General features: G+C 37.1%; 2 protein-coding genes across 4 annotated transcripts in view; one reads left to right on the top strand and one right to left on the bottom strand.

The window, feature by feature from the left end:
* limch1b (LIM and calponin homology domains 1b) overlaps positions 1–19,402 on the top strand; it is a 39,786-nt gene extending 20,384 nt beyond the window's left edge. The window contains exons 5-23 of one of the 3 annotated variants that reach the window (XM_046849169.1): positions 1,316–1,351; positions 2,492–2,618; positions 3,253–3,407; positions 4,881–5,301; positions 6,018–6,350; positions 6,889–6,970; positions 7,054–7,166; positions 8,496–8,601; positions 9,966–9,991; positions 10,453–10,566; positions 12,167–12,259; positions 13,619–13,765; positions 14,034–14,122; positions 14,232–14,341; positions 15,990–16,107; positions 16,292–16,375; positions 16,656–16,764; positions 17,026–17,128; positions 17,315–19,402. In XM_046849169.1, the coding sequence (XP_046705125.1) occupies positions 1,316–1,351; positions 2,492–2,618; positions 3,253–3,407; positions 4,881–5,301; positions 6,018–6,350; positions 6,889–6,970; positions 7,054–7,166; positions 8,496–8,601; positions 9,966–9,991; positions 10,453–10,566; positions 12,167–12,259; positions 13,619–13,765; positions 14,034–14,122; positions 14,232–14,341; positions 15,990–16,107; positions 16,292–16,375; positions 16,656–16,764; positions 17,026–17,128; positions 17,315–17,340 (2,392 nt within the window). In that variant the 3' untranslated portion in view covers positions 17,341–19,402. Of the gene's footprint in view, positions 1–1,315; positions 1,352–2,491; positions 2,619–3,252; positions 3,408–4,880; positions 5,302–6,017; positions 6,351–6,888; positions 6,971–7,053; positions 7,167–8,495; positions 8,602–8,710; positions 8,786–9,965; positions 9,992–10,452; positions 10,567–12,166; positions 12,260–13,618; positions 13,766–14,033; positions 14,123–14,231; positions 14,342–15,989; positions 16,108–16,291; positions 16,376–16,655; positions 16,765–17,025; positions 17,129–17,314 lie in introns of all 3 variants that reach the window. The other 2 variants (XM_046849170.1, XM_046849171.1) reach the window with 2 other exon arrangements.
* Positions 19,403–19,977: 575 nt separating this feature from the next.
* phox2bb (paired like homeobox 2Bb) overlaps positions 19,978–22,751 on the bottom strand; it is a 3,490-nt gene continuing 716 nt past the window's right edge. The window contains exons 2-3 of the mRNA XM_046849877.1: positions 21,922–22,109; positions 19,978–21,433 (exon numbers count right to left, since the gene is read on the bottom strand). Coding sequence (XP_046705833.1) covers positions 21,005–21,433; positions 21,922–22,109 — 617 coding nt within the window. The 3' untranslated portion in view covers positions 19,978–21,004. The remainder of the gene's footprint in view (positions 21,434–21,921; positions 22,110–22,751) is intronic.

Below are 22,751 nucleotides of genomic sequence, written 5' to 3'. Positions count from 1 at the left end.
ACCCATGTAAACCATATCTTCATGGAGTTGGCTTAGTGCACAGGGGCATTATCATGCTGTAACAGGCTTAGATCTTCTAGTAATGCTACCGTGTTTATAGACATCCTATACAATTGATAGGCTACAACTTTGTGGTCAGAATTTAGGGGGGAAAAGCACATATGCCTGAAAAAAAACAGGTCTCAATTTCTTTTGCCCATATGTATCTATAGAACAAGACAGTCAGTCTAGAATTGAATACATATGTCTAAAAATAGGATTAATAATCATAAATGTTGGTTTTTGTATTCTGATAGTAGGAAATACCAGATACACTTGACTACATTACAAATATTTTCAGTTGCTAATATGCTTTTTTGCTAAGTAAACTTTGCTAATACGTGAATATGGAGATGGTAGTTGTTGTTTTTTGTTTAACCTTAATTCCTAAGAAATCCAAACACTTAATTTCATGCTAATCACCCATACAGTTTCATTTTCATATTATGGTTTCATTACAGATAAGATCTACTTTACTGCATCATACCGATTCCATTTCAACTATCATTTGAACAGTAGATTTTCATTCTGGTTGTTGATTTTATTCCTGTCCAGATGTTGGTTTGTTTGCTTTTGGGTTTTGTTACACGCATGTAATTATTTATTAATTCAGTGATGTAATAATAATTTCAAACACATTTAACCAGTAGACTTTTTGCTTCCAGTTCAACTGCAGAACGACCAAAAATGTTATATTTAATAAATACCAGAAAGTTTCCCCTATCTAGCATTTCAAGCAGATTTATTGTGTAGTTGCAACATTGGTTCAGCTGATAAATCACTATTTTCTAGTCTTAGGCAGATTTATTCCCTTTGGTCATACCTCCAAGCTATATTTAGATTTGTTTATAGATGCTGTATCTGGTTGGATTTTTTTTTTTGGATGACCAATATTGTGTTTTGTGGCATTTTTCTGCATCACTTGGATGTAACTCAGTGTTTTGTGCTTTAAATGCTTACATTTGAGTCCTAATTTATAAGATATAAAGAGACTATGCTATGTTTTTGCTTCAGCCTGGAAGCCTGGAGAGTTTGCTTAGGTTGCCCTCTTGGGTCTGCAAATAGGAATTACAATGATGTTATAACCAGGATACAGTACACTCATATACACACACTGTATGCATAGGGATTTATAATACTGTATATTATTACTTGTCTTCAAGGACTTGATAAAGACATGGCTCATTTGATGTTGAACACTTTAGTGCCTTCATTTGAAGTGATCTAGTTGACCTCATTATCTTTTTTTTTTTCTCCCCATGTCTACCCATTGTAGATTTGGCCGCAGCGATAGTGTATTTGATGACGCAGAGTAAGTCTTTCTAATACCAAGTCATTTATCGCGCACTTGTGGGTTGTGCATATGTTTGTATTCACTCGTATAAAGCCTTGTGCTTGCATGCGCTTGAGTCAACTTGAATAAACGCACCTTGCTAACAATTCCGGGTGCTGGGAACACACAGTACTGGGATCTGGGAACACACAGTACTAGGCTCTGGGAACACACTACTGGGCTCTGGGAACACACAGTACTGGGCTCTGAGTGCTTCAGTGACGCTGATAATGGCACGTCTTCATAGACGTATAGTTAAAGTGGGTATAGGTATAGTGTTTACTAATAAAGTATTTATCAGTGTTGCAAGGCTTTTGAGCAAAATCATATTTATGTAAAAAAAAAAAAAAAAAAATTCTTATTTGACTTCTACTGAAAATCCAATTTAATCCAACGCATGCTAAAAGTTAAAGGGCCAGTTTTATTGTTGAAAGTGTCATTTTTAAGGGGTCCAGACAAGAATAACCTTTTCACACTTCACCTTTAGTAATACAATAATTTAAACCACTTATTAAAATATATTAATAATATTTAGTCCTAATATGAAAATCACATTCTTTTCTTTGCCCTGCATGGCTTTCACTCAGAAGATTAATCAGCACTGGGGTTTTGTGCCTAGCATTTCTTTCACCATTTGAGTTCTCTGAAAACAGTCATCTCCTGCACTGTGGTGTCGGGGTCAGCGTACTAGACACCATTCTTAGCCACAAGGCCAATCGGAACACCACACTGTTTTTGTGGCCTCATAGACTAAAATCTGATATGTTTTTCTTTGAATGCCAGTCAAGGCACTCATAGTTCATGTCAGTTTGGAAATCGCTTGCTCTTCTTAACACTAATGTTCTCTCTGCATCTGACTCCAGCATGAATGACTCGGCGGCAATTTCTATCACTTCGATGATACGCAGTTTGTCAGCACTCCATTCTAATGCATCTTTGTGGTGTTTGCATTCTTCCGGCTTGTTTTCCTGCATTATGTATCAGACTGCATGACCTAAACGGGAAGCACAGTGAACTTACACATGCTTATTTACAACCTAATTGTTTAAAACGGACGGCATCTCTGTGAGCGCACTCAATAAACAGTATCTTGTCCTAACCCTTCTTTCTTTGTTATAGGAGTATGAGTATGATTGATGTGAGGACTGAGGATGATGGCCTGCTGCCGCCTCACAGTCACGTCCGACACGAGCTGATGCACAGTCAGTATAGCAGGATGAAGGAGGAGGACAGCCAGTGGCAGGATGTGAGTGTTGGAGATTCACCGATACACTTAGAGTGACAGTGTAAAAGAAAACCGATTGACGGTTAGATGTTCCAAAGAAGCACTACATTATGAATTATTATTCCAATGGCACTACATTATGTCTAATATCTAACTTAATTGTTAATAATTGAAATCAAGATGGGACCCATTCAACAGCTTGTTTGTGAAATATTCCAATTGTATTTCCTTCATAATTGGACAAGATATTCCTATTTAGTAGATCTAGATTTTTGCAGCTCTAGGACCTATCAAGAAACCTTATTTTAGAAAGAAAGAGACATTATGTTAAATCATTTTTTCAAAATTGATTTCAATTAAATAAGCTTTTGAAAACTTAAGAATAATCATATAAAAAAATTATAATTAACACTTTTTAAAATGATAATACCAGTAACAGTTATAAATAGTTTTCTGTAATAAAAAGAGGAAAAAAAATCATGATTTATGAAAGCTTTATCCTAAACAAGACATTTCACCCTATGAAAACTAATACGGCTCGGTTATGGCATGCACAGAAGAAGAATACATACCACTATAACGAGTAATAAATGCTCCATGCAGTATAATAACACTTGTGAATGCAGTTGTGACCCTTGTCTGTGTGCGTGTTCAGGACCTGGCACGGTGGAAGAATCGCAGGAGAAGTGTGTCTCAAGACCTGATCAAAAAAGAGGAAGAGAGGAAGAAGATGGAAAGGCTGTTAAGCCTGGACGAAGGCTCGCAGAGGCGGAAGAGTTTCAAGACTTACAGGGAGATAGTCGAAGACAAGTACATCCTTGCTTGTTATTTATTTATTTGTAGGTAGTTTATTATTGCACCATATAAGGTTTGAAATATTTAGTTTGGTTCTTTTGTGTATAGTACATACACTATATGGACACCAGACCATAAGATTTGTATGTGCTTTTTGAACATCCCATTTAACATTAAGTTCACATTTGCTTTTTTAGTTGCCTCCATTCTTCTGGGAAGATGTTCCACTAGACTGTGGAGTGTGCTTGTGGAGATTTGTGGTTATTCTTCCACAAGTGTGTTAGTAAAGTCAGGTATTGATGTAGGTGATATGTGGAGGCCTGGGATGCGGTCATCGTTCCAATTCATCATAAAGGTATTCAATAGGTCAGAGCTCTATCACAGGTTTTTCAGTTCATCCCATGTAAGCCATAACTTTAATGGAGCTGGCTTTGTGCACAGGGGCATTCTCATGCTGGAACAGGTTTGGGTCTCCTAGTTTAAGTGAAGGGAAAATTTTATGCCACCGCATTTAATGACATCCTGTATAATTGTGTTCTTCCAACTTTGGGGTAGAAATTTAGGGAAGAACCACATATGGCTGAAAAGTTGGATGTCCCAGTACTTTTGTCTTTATAGTGCATATCATATTAAAACTTCAGGTTCTTAAAGTTGATGAAGTATCTCCTAACTGTTAATATGGATGGTCTCATATATATATATATACCCTACATATTTACATTTCCTAAAAACAGTAATGCCTAATTCTCGTTCTTGCTTCAGAGATTAATCTTACCTCGAATTTGTAGATGTGTTCCTAGGAACTTCTGCTGTAGTCATCAAGGCTGTTCTGTGCTCGTCACAGGGACTCATTCATAATAAGATCATACTGTACATCCTTTCAATACATGTAATTATTTTAATCATTTATAATCCCATTATCAGGTTTTACCCAGAAAAGGAGGGGTTATTATTTTAGTCTTTTTTTTTTTGTCCCTTACTTCCTCATGTCATCTCAGAGTATCCTTGTTCTCAGGGATTGGATTGTATGTACTGGTTTTTGGATTATAATCAGACAATAAATTTAGAGTTTGAAGTCACATGACCAAAAAATCTATTATTTTTAAAGAGAAAGATTTCTGAAAATTGTGAATTGAAATCACTATACTTTCTTCTCAAAGTCTAAAAATAATGGAAGTCCAAGTATAGCTATATATAAATATATAATATAATAAAATATATATAATATATATAAATATATAAAATAATATTTATAAATATGACGTATAAACAAATTCCATTCTCAGGATGGGACAGGCATGGGCTATTCATATGTAGCTTTATCCAACTTTACAACAGTTATAAGGTATATATGGTACTTATATGGCTACTTATGATCTTATTCAAGTCTTCTAATGGTCTCTCTCTCTCTCTTTCTCTCTCTGTCTATCTCTGTCTCTCTCTCTCTCTCTCTCTCTCTCTCTTTCTCTTTCTCTGATCTTCTACTAGGGAACGACGTGAGCGGGAACTCCATGAAGCTTACCTGAGAGCCCGAACTCCAGAGGAGGCAGCTGCTATTCTACAGCGCTACGCCTTGCGTTTTACTATAAGTGAAGCTATACTGGAACGCCTCAAACTACCCCGTGTTCTCGAGCGCAGTATCTCTGCTGACCCCACGCGTTACACATCTAACTCCAGCGACTCTGTTTTCTTTACTTCCCCCTCCTCTCCCTCCAATCCACTGCAGTATCTGCGTCAACAATCTCTCCCTGCGCAAAAGTTCACCACCACAGTGGAGGCCCGGGTGACGGGATACGGGGCAGAGCACGTTGCTGTAGGGAATGCAGGAGGAGATTCAGGGGCATCTTTTTCAAACAGGAGCATCCCATTACTTAGTGCCAAACCCTACAGCAATGACAAAGCTGCCCAGGTATGATCAATGAAAAAGAGGCAAATTACATATTTGAGAGAGTGAATTACAACAAATAAGTACATAAATGCATAGACAGACAGACAGACAGACAGACAGACAGACAGACAGACAGACAGACAGACAGACAGACACAGACAGACAGACACAGACAGAAAGATGTTATAATAATACTAATAAAAGCATCTAATACACAATGATTGTACATGCATATTATCAATATTGTTATTATCATTAATTCTTTTGTGGCAAAAACATTAACCCGTTTAAAGGGTAAAGTGGACTGTTTAGGTCAATAAATAGGGCACAAGGAAACGGTGAGTGCTGCTGAAAATAAGCAAACTAGTGTCACTTTCTAGTGGATGGCATGTGTGGTGTGTAGCGTGGGAGCCATTTGAATAGCTGGCAGTGTTCAGTGTTGTGTGCATGTCTGTGTGCAAGTGAGTGGGCTCTCACTGTGTAAAGTGGTTCCACTAGGACAAAACAGCTTGCACAGATCAGCCCTAGTGAAATACCCCATTCAACACTGATGATGTCTACAGTTACAACCTACACACACAGTGCATTGATTCATTTGGACACATTTCTCTGTCCTAAGCGCTTTGACTGGCTAACACGTTCAACTTGGTGAATGTTTACATGCTCACATCGGTGTAAGTATCAGTTTGTTTAAAAAAAATTTTTTAATGTAGAATCTGTTTTTCTATCTTTTTCAGCGACACAGAATGGAGCGTGTTAATGGGGAAACAGACAGGGACCACAATGCCCGAGACAAGCAAGAATGGGGAACTGAAAGAGAAAGAGAAGGAGATTCATCTGCTTTGCTGTTTTATCCATCTCCTTCAAAGAACGGAGACTCAGACAGTACAGAAATAGAGGCGCCAGACTCTCTGTCCTCAGACAAACAAGCAACCTCACACACTCTGGAGTTAGACACAGCAGACTTCCAGTCAGTAGACCAGCATAGCATGGTGCCAGGACCTGAGACACAAGAGGAAGAGGACACACAGAAAGAAGAAGAGCTTAATCAACCCACCGCCATACCTACGGTCTGTACACGCTTAGACTTTTGTTGTTGTAGCTTTTCAGCGTCTATTCTGGTTTTCAGCCATTTGGTGGAGGTCTCTGATAAGCACATTTCAACATTTTGTGCACTAAATTTGGATTATAGACGATTTAATAATTTAATTTACAAATAAAATGTCTAATTGTCATAGCCAGAAATTACAAAAGGTTTGGGGACACCTTATGCCCCTTATGTGCTTTTGAAAATGCCATTCCAAATTTAGTCTGCTGTAAAACTTCCACTTTTCTGGGAAGATGTTTCAATAGATTTTGGAGTGTTCTTGTGGAGATTTTTGCTCATTCAGCCACCAAAGGGGGTTAGTCAGGAACTGATGTAGGGTGAAGAGGCCGTGGGGGGTGCAGTCAGCGTTCCAATTCATTACAGAGGTGTTAACTAGGGTTAAGGACAGAGCTCTATAGTAGGCCATATCTTTTTGGAGCACAGGGGCATTATGCTGAAACTGGGTCTACTAGATCAAGTAAAGGAAAAATTTAGTTAATTCTTTGCTTTGTTATATTTAGCAGTCACAGTCTGAAGAAGAGGCAGATCCACAGATTGGGAGCATATCTCCTACTCAAAAACAAAAGGAGTACCAATCAGAAGGTCTGTAATTATGAATTTATTTAAATCTATTTTATGCTGTGTTTTCCCTTGGGGTTTATTTTCATTAGTTTTTTAATTTATAGAGAATAAGCAGTGTACTGAAGAGCATCCAGTGGAGAGTACCGACTCTGCAACAGTCAGTCAGACCGATCAAGACACACAAGCATCATCGTACATCAACACATCTGATAGCCAGGTTTGTACCTACATAACATTTATTTTTAATGGTTTTAAACATTATGTTTAATGATGTTCTAAGGCAGAGTTAATTGAGAACTTTGCTTACATGTTCTGCATTTTAAAACCAGTGTGCTTAAATACGCTTAGAAATATGTAAAAAAAAAAAAAAAGGTTGTCTTTTTATAAGGAAAAAAACAAATGAGCCAATTGACATTTGTGCAGGTGTTCCATTATTAATTGGAAGCTTTTCCACTTTTATCGTATCTCATAAGAAATGATGAATGGCAAATATTTTGAGCTCGCCAAGAAAATGCTTGGTTGCTTGGTTGCCCCAAAAAAAAAAAAAAAGCTGAATAGGCATACAACAAAGTGTTACATGTACCACTCTGCAACTAATACTAATGAATATTGGACAGGGATTAAAAACTGTTTGCATTGCAAAAAAAACAAGGAGTGGAACTTCGTTGCAAACTGAGAAATACGCCACAGGAGGAACAATTTAAATACATCTGGTGTAATGCATACTATATCTTTATAACTTTCAGGCCCAGGTTTATTAAGCTCCCAAATAACCAGTACAAATTATTGTGTGCAAATAAGTTGATAAGTTGTGCACACGGTTAGTGGGTGTCTTGTGGGTGATTTACAAAGAAGACTGCAAAGTAGTAGGAGGAAAAGTAGTGGGAAGAAACAATATAAAAACGAGGTTATTGTGTATGCTAATTATTCTCAAGAGCTGCGGGAAGTTTGCATCTAAAAAAGAGACTCCCGGAAGAGTGAAATTTAAACTCGTGAGTAACCCTGATTAAAGGCAATGAGACATGTTGAACATTTTCGAACAGGCACATATATTTAAAAAAAGAAATACAGCAACAAACTGCATAATTACTTTAAAATAGCCTACTGTTATATTACTGTACCTCCTGTGTCCGTACTTAACTTTCACTGAAGTGAAAATCGATATCACACGCACCTCAGTCACACACAGTTTACGGTCAATTACAAATCTAAACTTGAACCGGCGCTAAATTGTAATGCCGTGCCAAACAACTCGGGTTCTTTATTGGATTCTTTTTTATTATGGTTGCGCTGTGTGTGATTAACAACATTAGGAAAACGTCAATATAAATTGCTGGTACGTTTTTGTTTAAAGCATCAAAGAATCGTGTTCTTATTAAAAAAAAAAAATGAATGAATGAAATATGAGTCAGCTCACAATAAAAAAAGAGTCATTTAAGACAGACGACGCATTACTACTGTGCGCTAAAGTAGAGGAATCTTAAAATAGCTCACAGTGTATTCAGTGTATTTAGTCATTTCTTATCAAATGTGCTTTATGTTCTAGGTCAGTAAACCAGTCCAGGAATCATCAGAGAGAACCGCAAACCCACCAGCGCAATCCGTTTTAGATCATCCTACACCCAAATGTGTTTCCGGACTCCCCTTAAAAGGTGAATCAGTGCATTTGAGTACATAATAATGTTCTTTACACCCTTTTTAGAGGTTGAGCAAGGGCTCAAGTATCCTCTCCTTTTTCCCTGACTCTGACTTGTTGTATAGAGCTGGTCAACAGTGCTCAGCTAGCAACATTGTCCTGTAACCCTAAGTTACGCTGGGACTTCTTCACATCACCAGGTAAAATAATTGGCTATGCTTTGCCCCGCCCCCTTGATGTGGAGTTTTATAACTAGGCTTTCCATTGGCTTAAAACACTGTACGTCCTGTTGCTCTAACCACACTTTGAATGTTAGTTTCATGCTCTGTTTTGTGATCTTATGTGTTGAGTGAGACACAATTTTGTGTTCCCAAAACATTCCCTCAAACCTTCCTGATGTTTTATTTTTACTAAAACTAATCTATATATGCAGTATATAACAAATAAAACGCGTCTTGGCCACTATGATACATGTTTACTACTGAGTAAGTTAACACTGAGTTGCTACCCTGAAGATGATTGTGTTCCCATAGCAGCATGTCCCAACATGTTTTATTCTTCTTATACCTTCTTATAGCCTTCTAATGATTATTTTTTTATTTGTGCAACATCTTCAAGCATTAGCTTTTATTCCATTTACATTATACCAAAATCTCTTTATCTCTCTCTTAAACTCAAAAATACATTAAACACAGCATGTCTTCTTTCCAAGAAACCAAAAAGACTTTCCCATGTAAGTTACAGTTTTACCACTGACACTGGAGTCTCTTTCCAAAACTAAAAAAATAAACATAGTTTCACCAAACGTTTCCACAGAGTGTTTTCCATATACGTCTTGTGTAAGCTGTTCACACAAGTGCTTTGCCTTGCAGCCAGCACTACTCTCAAGGCTGCTGTTATTAAAAAAATCATCAAAACCATTGAAGCAAGGATTTAGCAGTGCTGTGGTATAAATGATCCTAAGGTCTTACTAAGAACGTAAACATTAATCAGTCATGTAACTAATAAAACAGAAATTATTCAGTTCAGAACTAAAGGGTAAAGTAGCCAGGTAAAGAAAAATTCATGTTTCTGAAAAAGTCACACCTGATTGGTTGCCTTTTATGATCATTTGGTACACACCCCTTCTCAAAAACAGAACATAGAGCTATTGCTATAGCAACCAGTATTGCTAATTCTTCAAACTCTTCAGCTCAATCATTTGCTGTGTGAATATAGTTTTGAGTTTGAGATCTATCTATCTATCTATCTATCTATCTATCTATCTATCTATCTATCTATCTATCTATCTATCTGTCTGTTAGAATAAACTTATTAGGACAAACTTTATTTTCTGTACTTAACTAAATGACATTGTTGAACACGTTTACCTTTCTACAGAACCTGTTGAGAAACAACAAGGAAATGTAAGTTGTAATATCATTTTCCTCCTTTACTCTTTTCTGATTCTAGAAGGTCTTGCTATTTCTCCTTTGGTATTGAACTTCATGTTCAATAAATAATATTATCATTACCAGTATACAGCTAAAAGAAAAAAAAGAAAAGCTGAAGAATAGAATTATCTACTTTTTTCTCATATAAATGTATCAACAGGATAATAGATCTTCACCTCCTGTTTTATAAAATATCAGGCTTAACGACCAGAGGAGAATTTAGCACGATCTGTCTAAACTGTCATTCTTTTTCCCTTTTACATGCCTGTTGTAGAGTAGGGACTTTCTTGGCTTGGGAGTAGTTTTAGACCAACTCTGTCTGTCCCCCTCGTTCCTTCTCGTTCCGTATGGTGTGTATGTGTGTGCATGTGTGTGTGTGTGTGTGTTTGTGTGTGTGGACCCGAATATGTATGATGTAAACGTGGTACGGTCAGGTGGCTCCTGCTGTTTTGAGTCTGGTGAAGCGGGGTGAGCACTTTTCATGGGATCCTGAGGAAGAGCGCAAACGGCAAGAAAAGTGGCAGCAAGAGCAAGAACGCATGCTTCAGGTACAACAGCTTTGCTAACCAGAGCTCCTGCTTCAGTCAGACGCATGCTGGAGCTCTGATGGCAAGCAGGCTGCAAAAAAAAAAGCAAGAGCAGCATTTGCTGAAAGCATGTTTTACCTCCAGAGTGTACTAATTCTATAAATTGTGTCCTTTAAACAGTACGATTAAAAAGCTTTGTCCGTGTCTAGTTTGTTCTTCTCTGTTTAATTATAAGTATCACTGTTTTAACACTCAGTGTTTACTACCATGACGCATCGCTTAATTACAGTAAACCGCATGCATACCCTTAATAGCTTTAAGTTTGACTGTTGCCTGCATCAGTCACTTGTAAGCAGAATACCTATCCTTTAAGACTTTACCAAGCACCACGCTCTGAAAAAAACTAAATGTGCGGTATGTTTTAGCCTTGGAAACATGAGGCATGTTCCAGTCCCTTAACCACATTGAATTTCACTGCCACTGCTTCTAAACCAGGTTTCCTGAATTCTAGTCCTACTTTTCTGTTAAATTTCCAGGATTAGATCAGGTGTGTTTGGAAATGGCAAATTGGAAATTGTGCAGGATAGCGGACCTTCAGGACTCAAGTTTTTTGGTAGAAATCTTGACCCTGCATGGTGCATGAACCCCCTTTGCTTAAGATACGAGGCTTTTGTGTGTGTGTGTGTGTGTGTGTGTGTGTGAGAAATTTATTTAAATGCACAATCACATTACAGCTGCTCAGTCAAGCATGGATCTCTGTAACTATAGCATTCTCGCACAGTGCTTTGGAAAGATTCCACAGGTAATATAAAAGAATATAAAATATATTCTCACTACTTACAGCTGTAAGTATAGTTATCATATTAAAAAACTGGCATTCCACGTTGTGCTCCTTCACCCAGACAAAAAGGTATCTTTTAAACCCTGTTTTCACTAAGCAGAACACTGCAACGATTATACAGACAGTTTGTTTCTCTTTATCAACCCCATCTTTCGCAAGCTTGGATCACACTGATCGGTGATTGATGAGGATTTTCATTGTATAATCTGATACAGGGAACACATTAACACACCAGTCTGTTATAGAATCTGGCCAGAATTTTTATTTATTTGTATTTTTTTTATTGGGATCATTTCGTAGAGCATGACAAGTAATAATATTAAAATAATGTTGTAATCTGCAACCAGCATAAAATGTGCAGTTGTTTTCCGTTATGGATGAGACTGTCATTCAGAGTGGTTTTAATTTTAAACCGTCTAGAGGTAAATGTGTATGGATGGTATTTTCCAAATATTATTAGCTGTACTGTGTTGCATATCAAGCACACAAATGGTTCATAAATTCCCCTGAAAGATTGTGCCTTTAAAATGTTACTGCTCTACTGATCATAGCTGTCCCTGTGCTGCTGCGTCTCTATCCATCTAGAGAGACCGTTTCCTTGTTAATCTATTAAACGTCGCTTTTATCTATCCCTCTGTGCAGAACATTAATACATATAAACGCAAGGATCATTGAGTAATTGTGTGGAAATGCTACGTTGGTGAAAACGAGGCCACCTGAAAGCATTTTTTATTTCCTGAGATGTCCCTTCATTTCTTTTGTGTTTGTCCGTTTGGGTAGGAGAAGTACCAGCGTGAGCAGGAGAGACTAAAACAGGAATGGGAGAGAGCCCAGAGGGAAGTGGAGGAGGAAGAGAGAAGATACCATGAGGAGGTAACACTGTTTTGTAATATATGTGTTCAGAGTTGGTCCAAAGGTGATGTCAGTATTTGCAGATTAATCAGTAGTTAAGTCATTTTTATTTAAATTGTGAAAATCACATGGGTGTAGCTTACATCTTTTAAGGTTGCCAGATTCTCTTTGAATAAAAGCATCAAGGTAAGATTTAATTATCAGTATTTACAACTGAAAAAAAAGCTAATATTGATATATAGTGCTACTATTACTACTACTAATAATAATAGTAATAGTAGTAGTAAAATAATAGTAATAATATAGTGAATATGACTGAGAAGATGGTTTTGTTCATAATGTTAACCGTAATAATTAAATCCATTTGAGAAGCCTTTCGACCACAATGTATCTCCTACAGTGTCCTCTTTGTGGACAAGGAAACTATTTGTTGACTGTAAACAGGCAATACCAATAATAAATAATAAAGATTATCCTTGAAAGAAGTTGCATGTATTTACAGCTGAAAATGACATGTTTTAGTTATATCAAACTGTCAGATAGTTATGTTCAACTCCTTACATACCGTATTATTCGGACTATAAGCCGCTACTATTTTCCCACATTTTGAACCCCGCGGCTTAAACAACGAAGCGGCTAATTTATGAATTTTTCCTGGGTTTTTCCCGGTTTCACAAACTTCAAGGCAAAAAACTGAACCCCATAACATTAGACCAATGAAATTTCCGAACAGAAACGAAAAAACACACCTCACCTGTGTTCTGAGCTGCACGGCTTTGGGAGAAAAAACTTCCATTGGGTGATTTTCAAACGCACGACGATGCCAAAAGATAAACTCTTGTGAAAGGAAGAAGGAAGACAGTGAACAATAACTTTCTTGGTCGGCTACTGTTTAGATACAAGCCGTTGTAACGCGTTGAGTCTGGGTGAAGGGAGAGCTCACTAACTCCAGTTGCAACAGAAATCATATAAGCACAGACAGGTTTCCAAAACTTGTGTTTTTTTATTATTCTATTCTTATTTATTATTAAGCGCAACATATTTCACCCGTTACACCGTGTGTAACATGTCTTTCATTAAAGCCTGTGTAAAGTACATTAGTGTAGACTAAAGAGAGGTGCGGCTTATTTATGTTCAAAATAAAAATATTTGTATTTGTATTTGTAGTATGCGGCTTATATATGGGTGCGCTTTATAGTCCGGAAATTACGGTAATCACATATTACAAGATAAATACAACACAGAATTTGGCCCTAAGTTTGTACAATCATTATACTATTTTATTATATTATTATAAGTTTTCTATGCAGACTGCACCATTCTTTCAACTGAATGTTTTTCTAACTGTTTTTTCTTTGTATCTTTATTGACCTCTTCAAGGAGCGCAAGATTCTCGAGGAAACAGTGGCTCCTTTGACACCCAACTCACCCCTGCCATCTTCTCCCTGCTATAAGGAATCTGCTCACACACAGAACAGCATTGTTCCTGACTGGGAACACAAGCAAGTGCAGTTGGAGAAACAGATGGTGAGAAAAGTTGAGGTGGTATTGGTGAATTGTATGAATGATTAGAGCAAGCATCAGAAGCTATATTGGAGGATGTGTGTAAAGATGCAGGGCAGTACTTTTAGGGGTCGGGAGATTTGTGAAAAGATGCATTTTAGGATGGTTGTATTAGATAATGTATGGGCAATGAATAAGGGGATGCCTGGAAGGACAAATAGAAAGGTGAAAGGATAGACAAATGAGATTAAGCATGAGAGAATGCATGAATACTAATTCTTTTTCCATTTAGATGGGAGCTTTGGAGAATGAGAGGCGAACGGAAAATGGGAGGAATGAACCAACAAGGACAAAGAAAGAGAACTCTCAGACATTGGAACAGTCAGTTCTGTTAAACAGGCATTGATCTGGACATGGATTAGATCTACTGGTATGTTTCTTCTTCTTCATTTTGGCTGTTCTTTTTTCTTGTGGTCTTGTGTTACTACAGTCCTCAAAAGCCAAGATGTGACCAGTTACTGGGCCAGCCTAATGGACAGGGGGGAAGACTAGAAGGAGGGGGGCAGAACATGATCCCTGACCACCTGCATACCAGGCAGGGTAAGTTTAACAATCTTCTAAAACCTCTTAACTTTTCAATTTGCACTTTTCCTCTAGAAACTTCCAAAGACACCTGGTATGCTTTGTATTTGACATTATTTAAAAACAAGCCCAAAACCACTGCATAGTGAAAATGTTCTTTGGTAGCACTTTACTTATAGGAAATGGTACTGGAAATACTGAATGATACACTCACTGCTACACAATATAAAAGCTGGGCAGGACCAGTTTTACTTTCCAAACAGCCTAGATCGCATAGAGCATGGATTCCACAAGGCATTGGAAACATTTCTTTGAGATTCTGGTTCATGTTGTAATGATTTCATCATGTAATTGGTGCAGATTTATCAGCTGCAATGAATAAATAAATCTTGCTGCGGGGTCTAAAAAAAGTCTAAACAAGTCTAAAATGAAAAAAAGCCAAATTTTAGGCTTTCAATAGTCTTAGATTCGCTGTACAAGGTCTTTAATAATTATGAACAGGTCTTAATTTTTCCGATGTCCGTGTAACGTTACCTCTAATGCTCATTCAAATGCAGCATTTTATAATGTTTTTTTATAATGTTTATGAATCTAGTAATATAATAGTCAGTTGTGGCTTTGAAGGGATACACATAGATAGATAGATAGATAGATAGATAGATAGATAGATAGATAGATAGATAGATAGATAGATAGATAGATAGATAGATAGATAGATAGATAGATAGATAGATAGATAGATAGATAGATAGATAGATAGATAGATAGATAGATAGATAGATAGATAGATAGATATTTATAGCATGTGATATATATGTAAGCATATGTACAGTGAATAAATATAAAGGCTGGTAATCAGGTATCCTGATAATCAGGTAACCTGTGTAATTCAAGCCGTGCTCAATTGGTAGTCACTTCACTTTTACCACGTGTATATCAAGAAAACATTTCCCATACCATTACACCACTAGCACCAGCGTGAACTCTTAACACAAGGTGTGGTTGATCCATGCTGGTATAATACCTGAAACTGAGTCTCACCATTTCACATTGCACCAGCAATTGAGATTAATTAGACCAGGTATAGGTTTGTATATTATTTGTGTACAGGTTGGGTGAGTCTGTAGCATGAGTGAATTCTGTGCATAGATCGGGCAAATAACAATGCGTAAAACCCAGATAATCAGCAGACCCAGAAATACTCAGACCAGTCTGTATGTATGGTCTAAGAACCATGACAGTCAGTTACAGAAATTCTCATTTTGATATTTAATCAATCATTTAATTTTTTTATTTCTATCTGTATGACTTTATGCCTTACACTGTTGCTACGTTTCTATAGGATACCGTGTATGATGTTAAGGCTGTGAATTGTTTTTAATTTTTTCAACACTAGAGGGCAGTAAGCACCTATATTTCATCAGGATGTGTTTATGCACCAGTATCGTTCAAGGTTGCAAGGGAAAATAGTGCAATGTATTTTGGTGGATTTTCCTGCATATATAAAATACATTTAATATATGTGAAGAGAAATAATTTGACTGAATGTTTGCATTCATGCCTTATGACCCATCTTTAAAGGAATTCAATAGATTCCTGTTGTTATTTAAACGATGCAGAGTATTCAGTGTGTATTATAAATGATGCATGACTGTGTCTGGTATAGATGCCTCATGGAACAGTAAACAGCAGCCGCAGCAGCAGACATCATCAGAGCCCTGGCAAAAGACTGCTTCACAGGGCAGTAACAGAAATATCCAGCCAGCACCTTCTAGTCGTAGAAGGTGGGTGTATTTGAGCATGGTTAAATGTGCAAAGTATTTATACATTTGCATCATTCGGTGTCATGATTGCATGCACCTTAAACCCACATAAAGCTTTCACTGAAGCATTTCAGATCCCATTTTCATGGCTAAAGCTGCAAGCATGAAAATGTGTGTGAATGAGTGTGTGGCTTCTGCTCCTCAGGTATGACTCCATAGAAAGTGCTGTTGCAAAGTCTTCACAGTCCATCTCACACACAGACACACAACAGCCTCCATCACCAAACAGGTACAAGTGGCGTGCTGCCTTTGTCTATTTGTTGCGCTTTATCATTTTTGGCCACAAGGGGGCGCGCTTTCTCAAGGTTTTACTTTTTCTCCTTCAACCACACCCATGTCTCTATTCTTTTTTTTTTAAACTGTGCGGCCATGAAAGTATTGCAACCACTGCAGATGTCTGTGTGATGTATTAACCCATAACATAAAAAGTGTGCCTTTCATGTGTTTGTGTGTGTGTGTGTGTGTGTGTGTGTGTGTGTGTGTGTGTGTGTGTGTGTGTGTGTGTGTAGATCTGTGAGTGGGAAGAAGCTTTGCTCAAGTTGTGGTAATCCACTTGGTAAAGGAGCAGCCATGATTATCGAGACTCTCAGCCTTTACTTCCACATCCAATGCTTTAAGGTTTGTATTCTTTTGTGTGTGTGTGTGTGTGTGTGTGTGTGTGTGTGTGTGTGTGTGTGTGTGTGTGTGCGTGCGCTTTCAAATGTACAACTGGTCTTCCTTTTTACTCTATATTATGTATTATATATGTATATATGTATATATGTATTTTTTGAGCACTCTTTGTTTTGTCATTGTCCCCCTAAACCCCATAAACACACACACACACACACACACACACACACACACACACATGCACATGCACATACATTCATCTTTTAGTGTGGGATCTGTAAGGGACAGCTAGGTGACACCTCGACAGGAACAGACGTAAGGATCAGGAACGGTCTGCTAAATTGTCATCAGTGCTACATCCGCTCTCGTTGTGAGTCACTCTCACACACACACACACACACACACACATTTATTTTTGTCTTGTTAATGCTATTGTCAGTTAGTCTGTGTAGTTTCAAAAATGATTCTGTAGAATATGTTTTAGAAAAATTTACATTTTAAAAGATTTTTGATAAATTATATTTTCATCCATTACGCCTTCTCTTTTTTTTTTCAGCTGCTGGTCAGCCCACCAACTTGTGAGCAGCCATTCTGATTTGGGAACGCCTGAGAAAACCATCACAGCTTGGACTGGTCGCATCTCCACCCTTACTGAGACCAGTGCAATATATCCAAGTCTAAGCTCATTTACTATTTTCTATATCTCCTAATAAGTGTGTCAAAAGCCTGGTGCTTTTTTTCCAAGGTTGAAATCATCAATGTTTACCCAGCTAATCAATAAAGTTTTGCAAATGGCAGACCTTTTAGAACCAGATGGGTTTTAAGCCAATTCAGACGATTCCGCTTAAGTCACTCTAGAATGAGCACAATACAGAGAAAACCATTCTACTGGTGGAACCATGAGATTCCTTTAGCCATTTTTGTATGTTAAAAATAAATCCAAATGCCCTTGAATCTTTTACCAATCACTATGTGAAAATACGGTGTGTACAATTAAAATCTCTGAGGTTGCATTGTTTATCTTGATTATGCAGGATTTATTTAATGCAGTGGTTCCTTCTAATGACTTACGATCATCCAATCTGTATTAATTGGGTGCCTATTTCCAGGCAATACAGAATCTAGAAAATGTAGGCAAACTGTTAAAAATACACAAAAGAACACCAACATTAGTGCATTTTTTTTCTTTTTTTTATCCACTGTGTCTGTAAAAATAAGAATTTACAGCTGGTTTATCTAATCTGAATCGCACTCCATCTCTGCTGCTGCTCCTCCTTCATCTTCTATCATACTCTCCGTAATGGCGGGAAGCTGGCCATAATCACGGCTGGGAAGCAGACTGTAATCGTGCTTGCACCTGATCGATAGACATCCATTTCCCCTTACGCATTTCCTTAGTGGAAGGAGGGAAAATGTCCTCATATACCAAGTTAAGGTTTCTTAGTTTGGACTTATTAAGTAAAACTCATGTATATCGGCTGCTTTTGTGATGACAAAAGCAATTCCATTTACCTTAGTCATTTTTAAGATGGTTTTGGGTTATTAGTGGAGGGATTGTTAATGCAATTAATGCAAAAATGTTGAAAACAATGTGCCTTAGAATGAATGCACAAAAAAGCAACCTGAAATATCGAATCCAAAGACTTTTGTCTTTCGTAAGGACAAAACAATGTTTCTTTTTGGCTGCAGAGAAGGAATGGGGAAATCTCTTCTTGTGATCTCTGCCTCCTCCAAACTATATTTTTAATTTAAACACACAAAAACCCAGTTTTTTGAAAGTAAAGGCACTAAGCTGTAGTTTTCCTTGTCTCTGAGGTAGAACCATCAAGAGCAGAGCTTTTGTACATTTAACCCTGGAGCATGAATGTAGTATATCTAATATAAATAAAAATAAATAAATAAATTATATATATATATATATATATATATATATATATATATATATATATATATATATATATATATATATATATATATATATAGGGAACATAATTTGACTACACACCTTTCCAGGGAAAAAAATATATCCTAAATGTACAAAAGAGGTTCAAGGAAAAGTACATTTTGGTAATTTATTTCTAAAGGTATACTTTAGACATTTGTTTTCTTAAATCTTGCTTTGGGTGATCCATATACGAGTTAATGGGGGGAAAACGCCAGAGGTTTTCATGTTTTTGCACACAAACAGCAATACCAGTGCTTATGTTTATTTTAGAAATGGTTTATAATCTGCCTAGAAACCACTGTAATAGCCTTGCTTAACACAGTCTAACCAATTGCATTTTCCACACTATGTACCTGAACATAAGAGTGGGAAACTCAAAGGCTTTAATTGCCATTTACCTTTCAAAATCATTGATGACTCGATATTTAAATATGCTCTCATAATTTCTCATATAGTCAGTGTTCTCGCTATGGGTCTGGTTGCTTAGCTATTAGTGATAAAAGACAGATATACTACATACAGAGCGGGTGCAGTTTGATATGGTCTAAGATGAATGGCCTACCTTGGAAACAATATCAAATCTAAGGTATATTTATTGTGATCTTCAAATAAACTATCCGAATATAGATGACTTTGTTGTTCCAATGCAATGGCTTTACAGTATACTCTATGTTTATAAATAAAACTCCTGCAAAAGATTGTCTGATTCTGGGTCCCTTTGTTCAGCAAGTTTTGAACAGAAAATATCCGATTTGGCCTGATGTTACTACAATGTTAATTTAGAAATGCTGATTATATACAATGCAGTTGTTAGTTACAAGTATTTTCGTTTAAATCAGAAAAAAAATTATTTGACCATCTGACTTGTTTTTTTAGTATTAATTAAAATGGTTTATATTATATGAGATTTAAATGTTGCTTTGATGGAAAGCACAAAGCCCCGTCGGCTGCTGTCCAGGGTTCTGAAACTGACCTCGATTTTGATATTGACTGCCAATAAACCATAAAATTCTACAATTTATGTATACTTTGGACCTTTTGTGATATTTAAATTAGCATTTTTGCCATATGAAGAAATGTACATTCTTGACACAATAAGACTGAATGTAAAGATCAGTTACCTTAGACTATCATGCATTCCCCAACCATAAAGGCAAATCGTTTGAATTCATTTAAATCAAAAATATTTGGAATAATGAAAGAATATAATAGCTAAAAATTCTTTACATCCATACCGAAGAGAAACCAGGACCAGTTTGGTTTCATAATTATTATTGTTTTTATCATCAACAACCATGTCAATGGTACACCTGAAAAACTATGTGCACATGTAGAAATATTTCCTTCTTAAATATAAGCATCCATTACCTACATATAAATAATTTTCAAATCCCGGACAAAACGTGTTACATAATGCTCACAAAATAGGTCAAATTATTATAAAATTGAACGAAATAGACAACATGCAAAAGATAAAGAAAAAAAAAATAAATACAATGCGTTGCATCCATTCCCTTTTTTCTGAAAGGAATTAGCCAGTGGTAACTTTTGTAAAACATTAAAAGACTGAACTACGAGGGGCGATATTATACGTATTAACACTATACAATTCTGAGCCACAAAAACACAGCCGTAGAAAGACACACAAAACGTTTAAGTATTCCTGTCAACTGTGAAATAATGTACGTTTGTGCCATTTTAAGGTATAATTTTGCCGTAGAACCATAGATATTTAGATGAATGTCGTTTTTTTGTTTGTTTGTTTTTTTTAGAACCCCTGGCTCTAATGCTTTCTTAACTTCATATGTAGAAATATATAACAGAGGCAGTAATTTGTGTGTACAGACATATTATAATTTACGGTACATGATGCGTAAAAGTCGGTGTAAATGAACAACCATGGCGTCATGTCGCACCGAGTCCGTGATGAAATACTTCTTAGTCAGTCTGTCAGTTATTTATATCTATAAATGGTATCGACGATCACAGCTATTCAACTAGAACAAATAAAAAGGACGCAAAACCAAAACGATGATTATAGCTTGGGCTAAAATAAGGGTCTGTAGGATAGTATCATCCAGCTCGCTGTGTAAACGAATGGCTATCGAAAAAGTCAGATGATGGAGGCCACGACTGGGTCTCCTCATTTTATGTATTTCTTTTTAAGCAGTGAGCAGAGAAAACTGTTTTGGCATTCCTCCTCTGATGAGTCAGTGATCAGTCCATTTTGATCCCTCTCCCCTCCATTTCTCTTGTCTCTTGTCATTTTCTCGCTTCCTCTACTCGGACGACCCCTTTCGTTCAGAACATGCTGGTCTTTACTAAAGTGGCTTTGGCTCCGTTCTGTCTTTGTAAAGATGACAGCACGCTAGCGAACGGTCCCCCGAGAGAGTCCGGAATGGAGGTTATGGTGCCCGGGGCGGATGGCCAGCCCTGACTGGGCGCTGTGCCACCCATGCCACCCACTGTCGTCTTGGCCTGATCGATCTGCCCGTTTCCGCTTGCGCTGACCTGGGATCCGCCAGTAGGGCTCGGACCACCACAGGTTGATGCAGGGTTCGGGTTGGGTCCGGGTCCTCCTGTGCTGTCGGGGTCGGTGGCTTTCGCCTCTTTGCTGTCCTCATCTCGAGCGTCTGACTTCTTGCCTGAGCCGTTCTTGGCTGCGGCGGCGGCGGCGGCAGCTGCGCGCTCCTGTTTGCGGAATTTTGCGCGTCTGTTTTGGAACCAGACCTGCAAAAAAAAAAACCCACAAATGTTTTACAATACAGAATAATAAAATGATCTTTAAATATGCTTAAATAATTAATGAATCAATAATGGTACATTGTATTTATATATGGATCACTTAGATTTTTCATTTTTACTTCGGGTTAAATATGATTGGTCAAAGTGATCTATCCAAATAGGCGTATAAGCAAAAAGCATATAAGCTATTAAAGCATATTTTTGTTTTGAATTAAAATTGTGTGTGTATATATATATATATATATATATATATATATATATATATATATATATATATATATATATATGCTAAATATGGAATATATAACTTACTATATAACCCTGACAATGTCGATAAAAAATAGATATCTATTAGAAATATATATAATACAAAATTATATTTGATATTAATCTGTTGGTCATTAAATGTAAATGCATATTGTGATTAAATGGTAGCTTAGATTCATAAGATGTCTTGCTGTGGGTCTATGCACCTGCACTCTGGCCTCGGTTAGATCAATTTTCAGGGCCAGTTCTTCGCGTGTGTAAATGTCGGGGTAGTGGGTCTCTGCAAACACGCGCTCCAGCTCCTTCAGCTGCGCGCTGGTGAACGTGGTGCGGATGCGCCTCTGCTTTCTCTTCTCGTTCAGGCCACCATGATCAGTAAACAGCTTGTATGGAACTGTCAAAAAAAGACAATACATAGAATTGTCAAAAGCAGCCATGTCATTCTGTTAAAAAAATGTTTAATGGCGTATTGCAATTCCAAAACCAGTCTTGTTTCAAAAAAAAAAAAGTTTGAATGAAAATGTAAGCAAAGGGATGCCATGATAATAGAAGGCAATGTGATCATATCAAATCACGATTAAAGATAATGTAAAAAAAAAAAAAACAAGCAGACTCGGTTGTAATCTTGTTATCTGTGAAATGTAGTTAATTGAATGTTATTGAAGACTGGATTGGAAACTTGTCATAAATGCTTGCGTCCTTTTTTTCCACAGCTGGTATACTGTAACTTCAATCCAGTTTCAATAATGAGCTTAAGTCCTTCGTTATTTCATTATTTTCGAAGGTTTATGTCTCGTCGCAAAGTAAATAAATTATGCCTATCATTTTGGCAGCTTAAGATAATTCTGTTGGCGGTTAGGGTGTGACTGGGATAGTGTAACCCCGTAACCGAATTACCGCTTGCCTGCAATCGCTTCTAACGTGATAAATTCTTTCATTTGTGTAAGCAGATTTCGTTTGGTAAATACTAAACACATTTCCATTTTCAAATGCAATCAAGTCGTCCTAGGCTATATACCGGGCCGAGATTCGCTCG

Source organism: Silurus meridionalis, chromosome 5 (assembly GCF_014805685.1).
Source record: "Silurus meridionalis isolate SWU-2019-XX chromosome 5, ASM1480568v1, whole genome shotgun sequence".
NCBI classification, from domain to species: domain Eukaryota; kingdom Metazoa; phylum Chordata; class Actinopteri; order Siluriformes; family Siluridae; genus Silurus; species Silurus meridionalis.
This window is presented reverse-complemented; position numbering and strand designations above follow the sequence as displayed.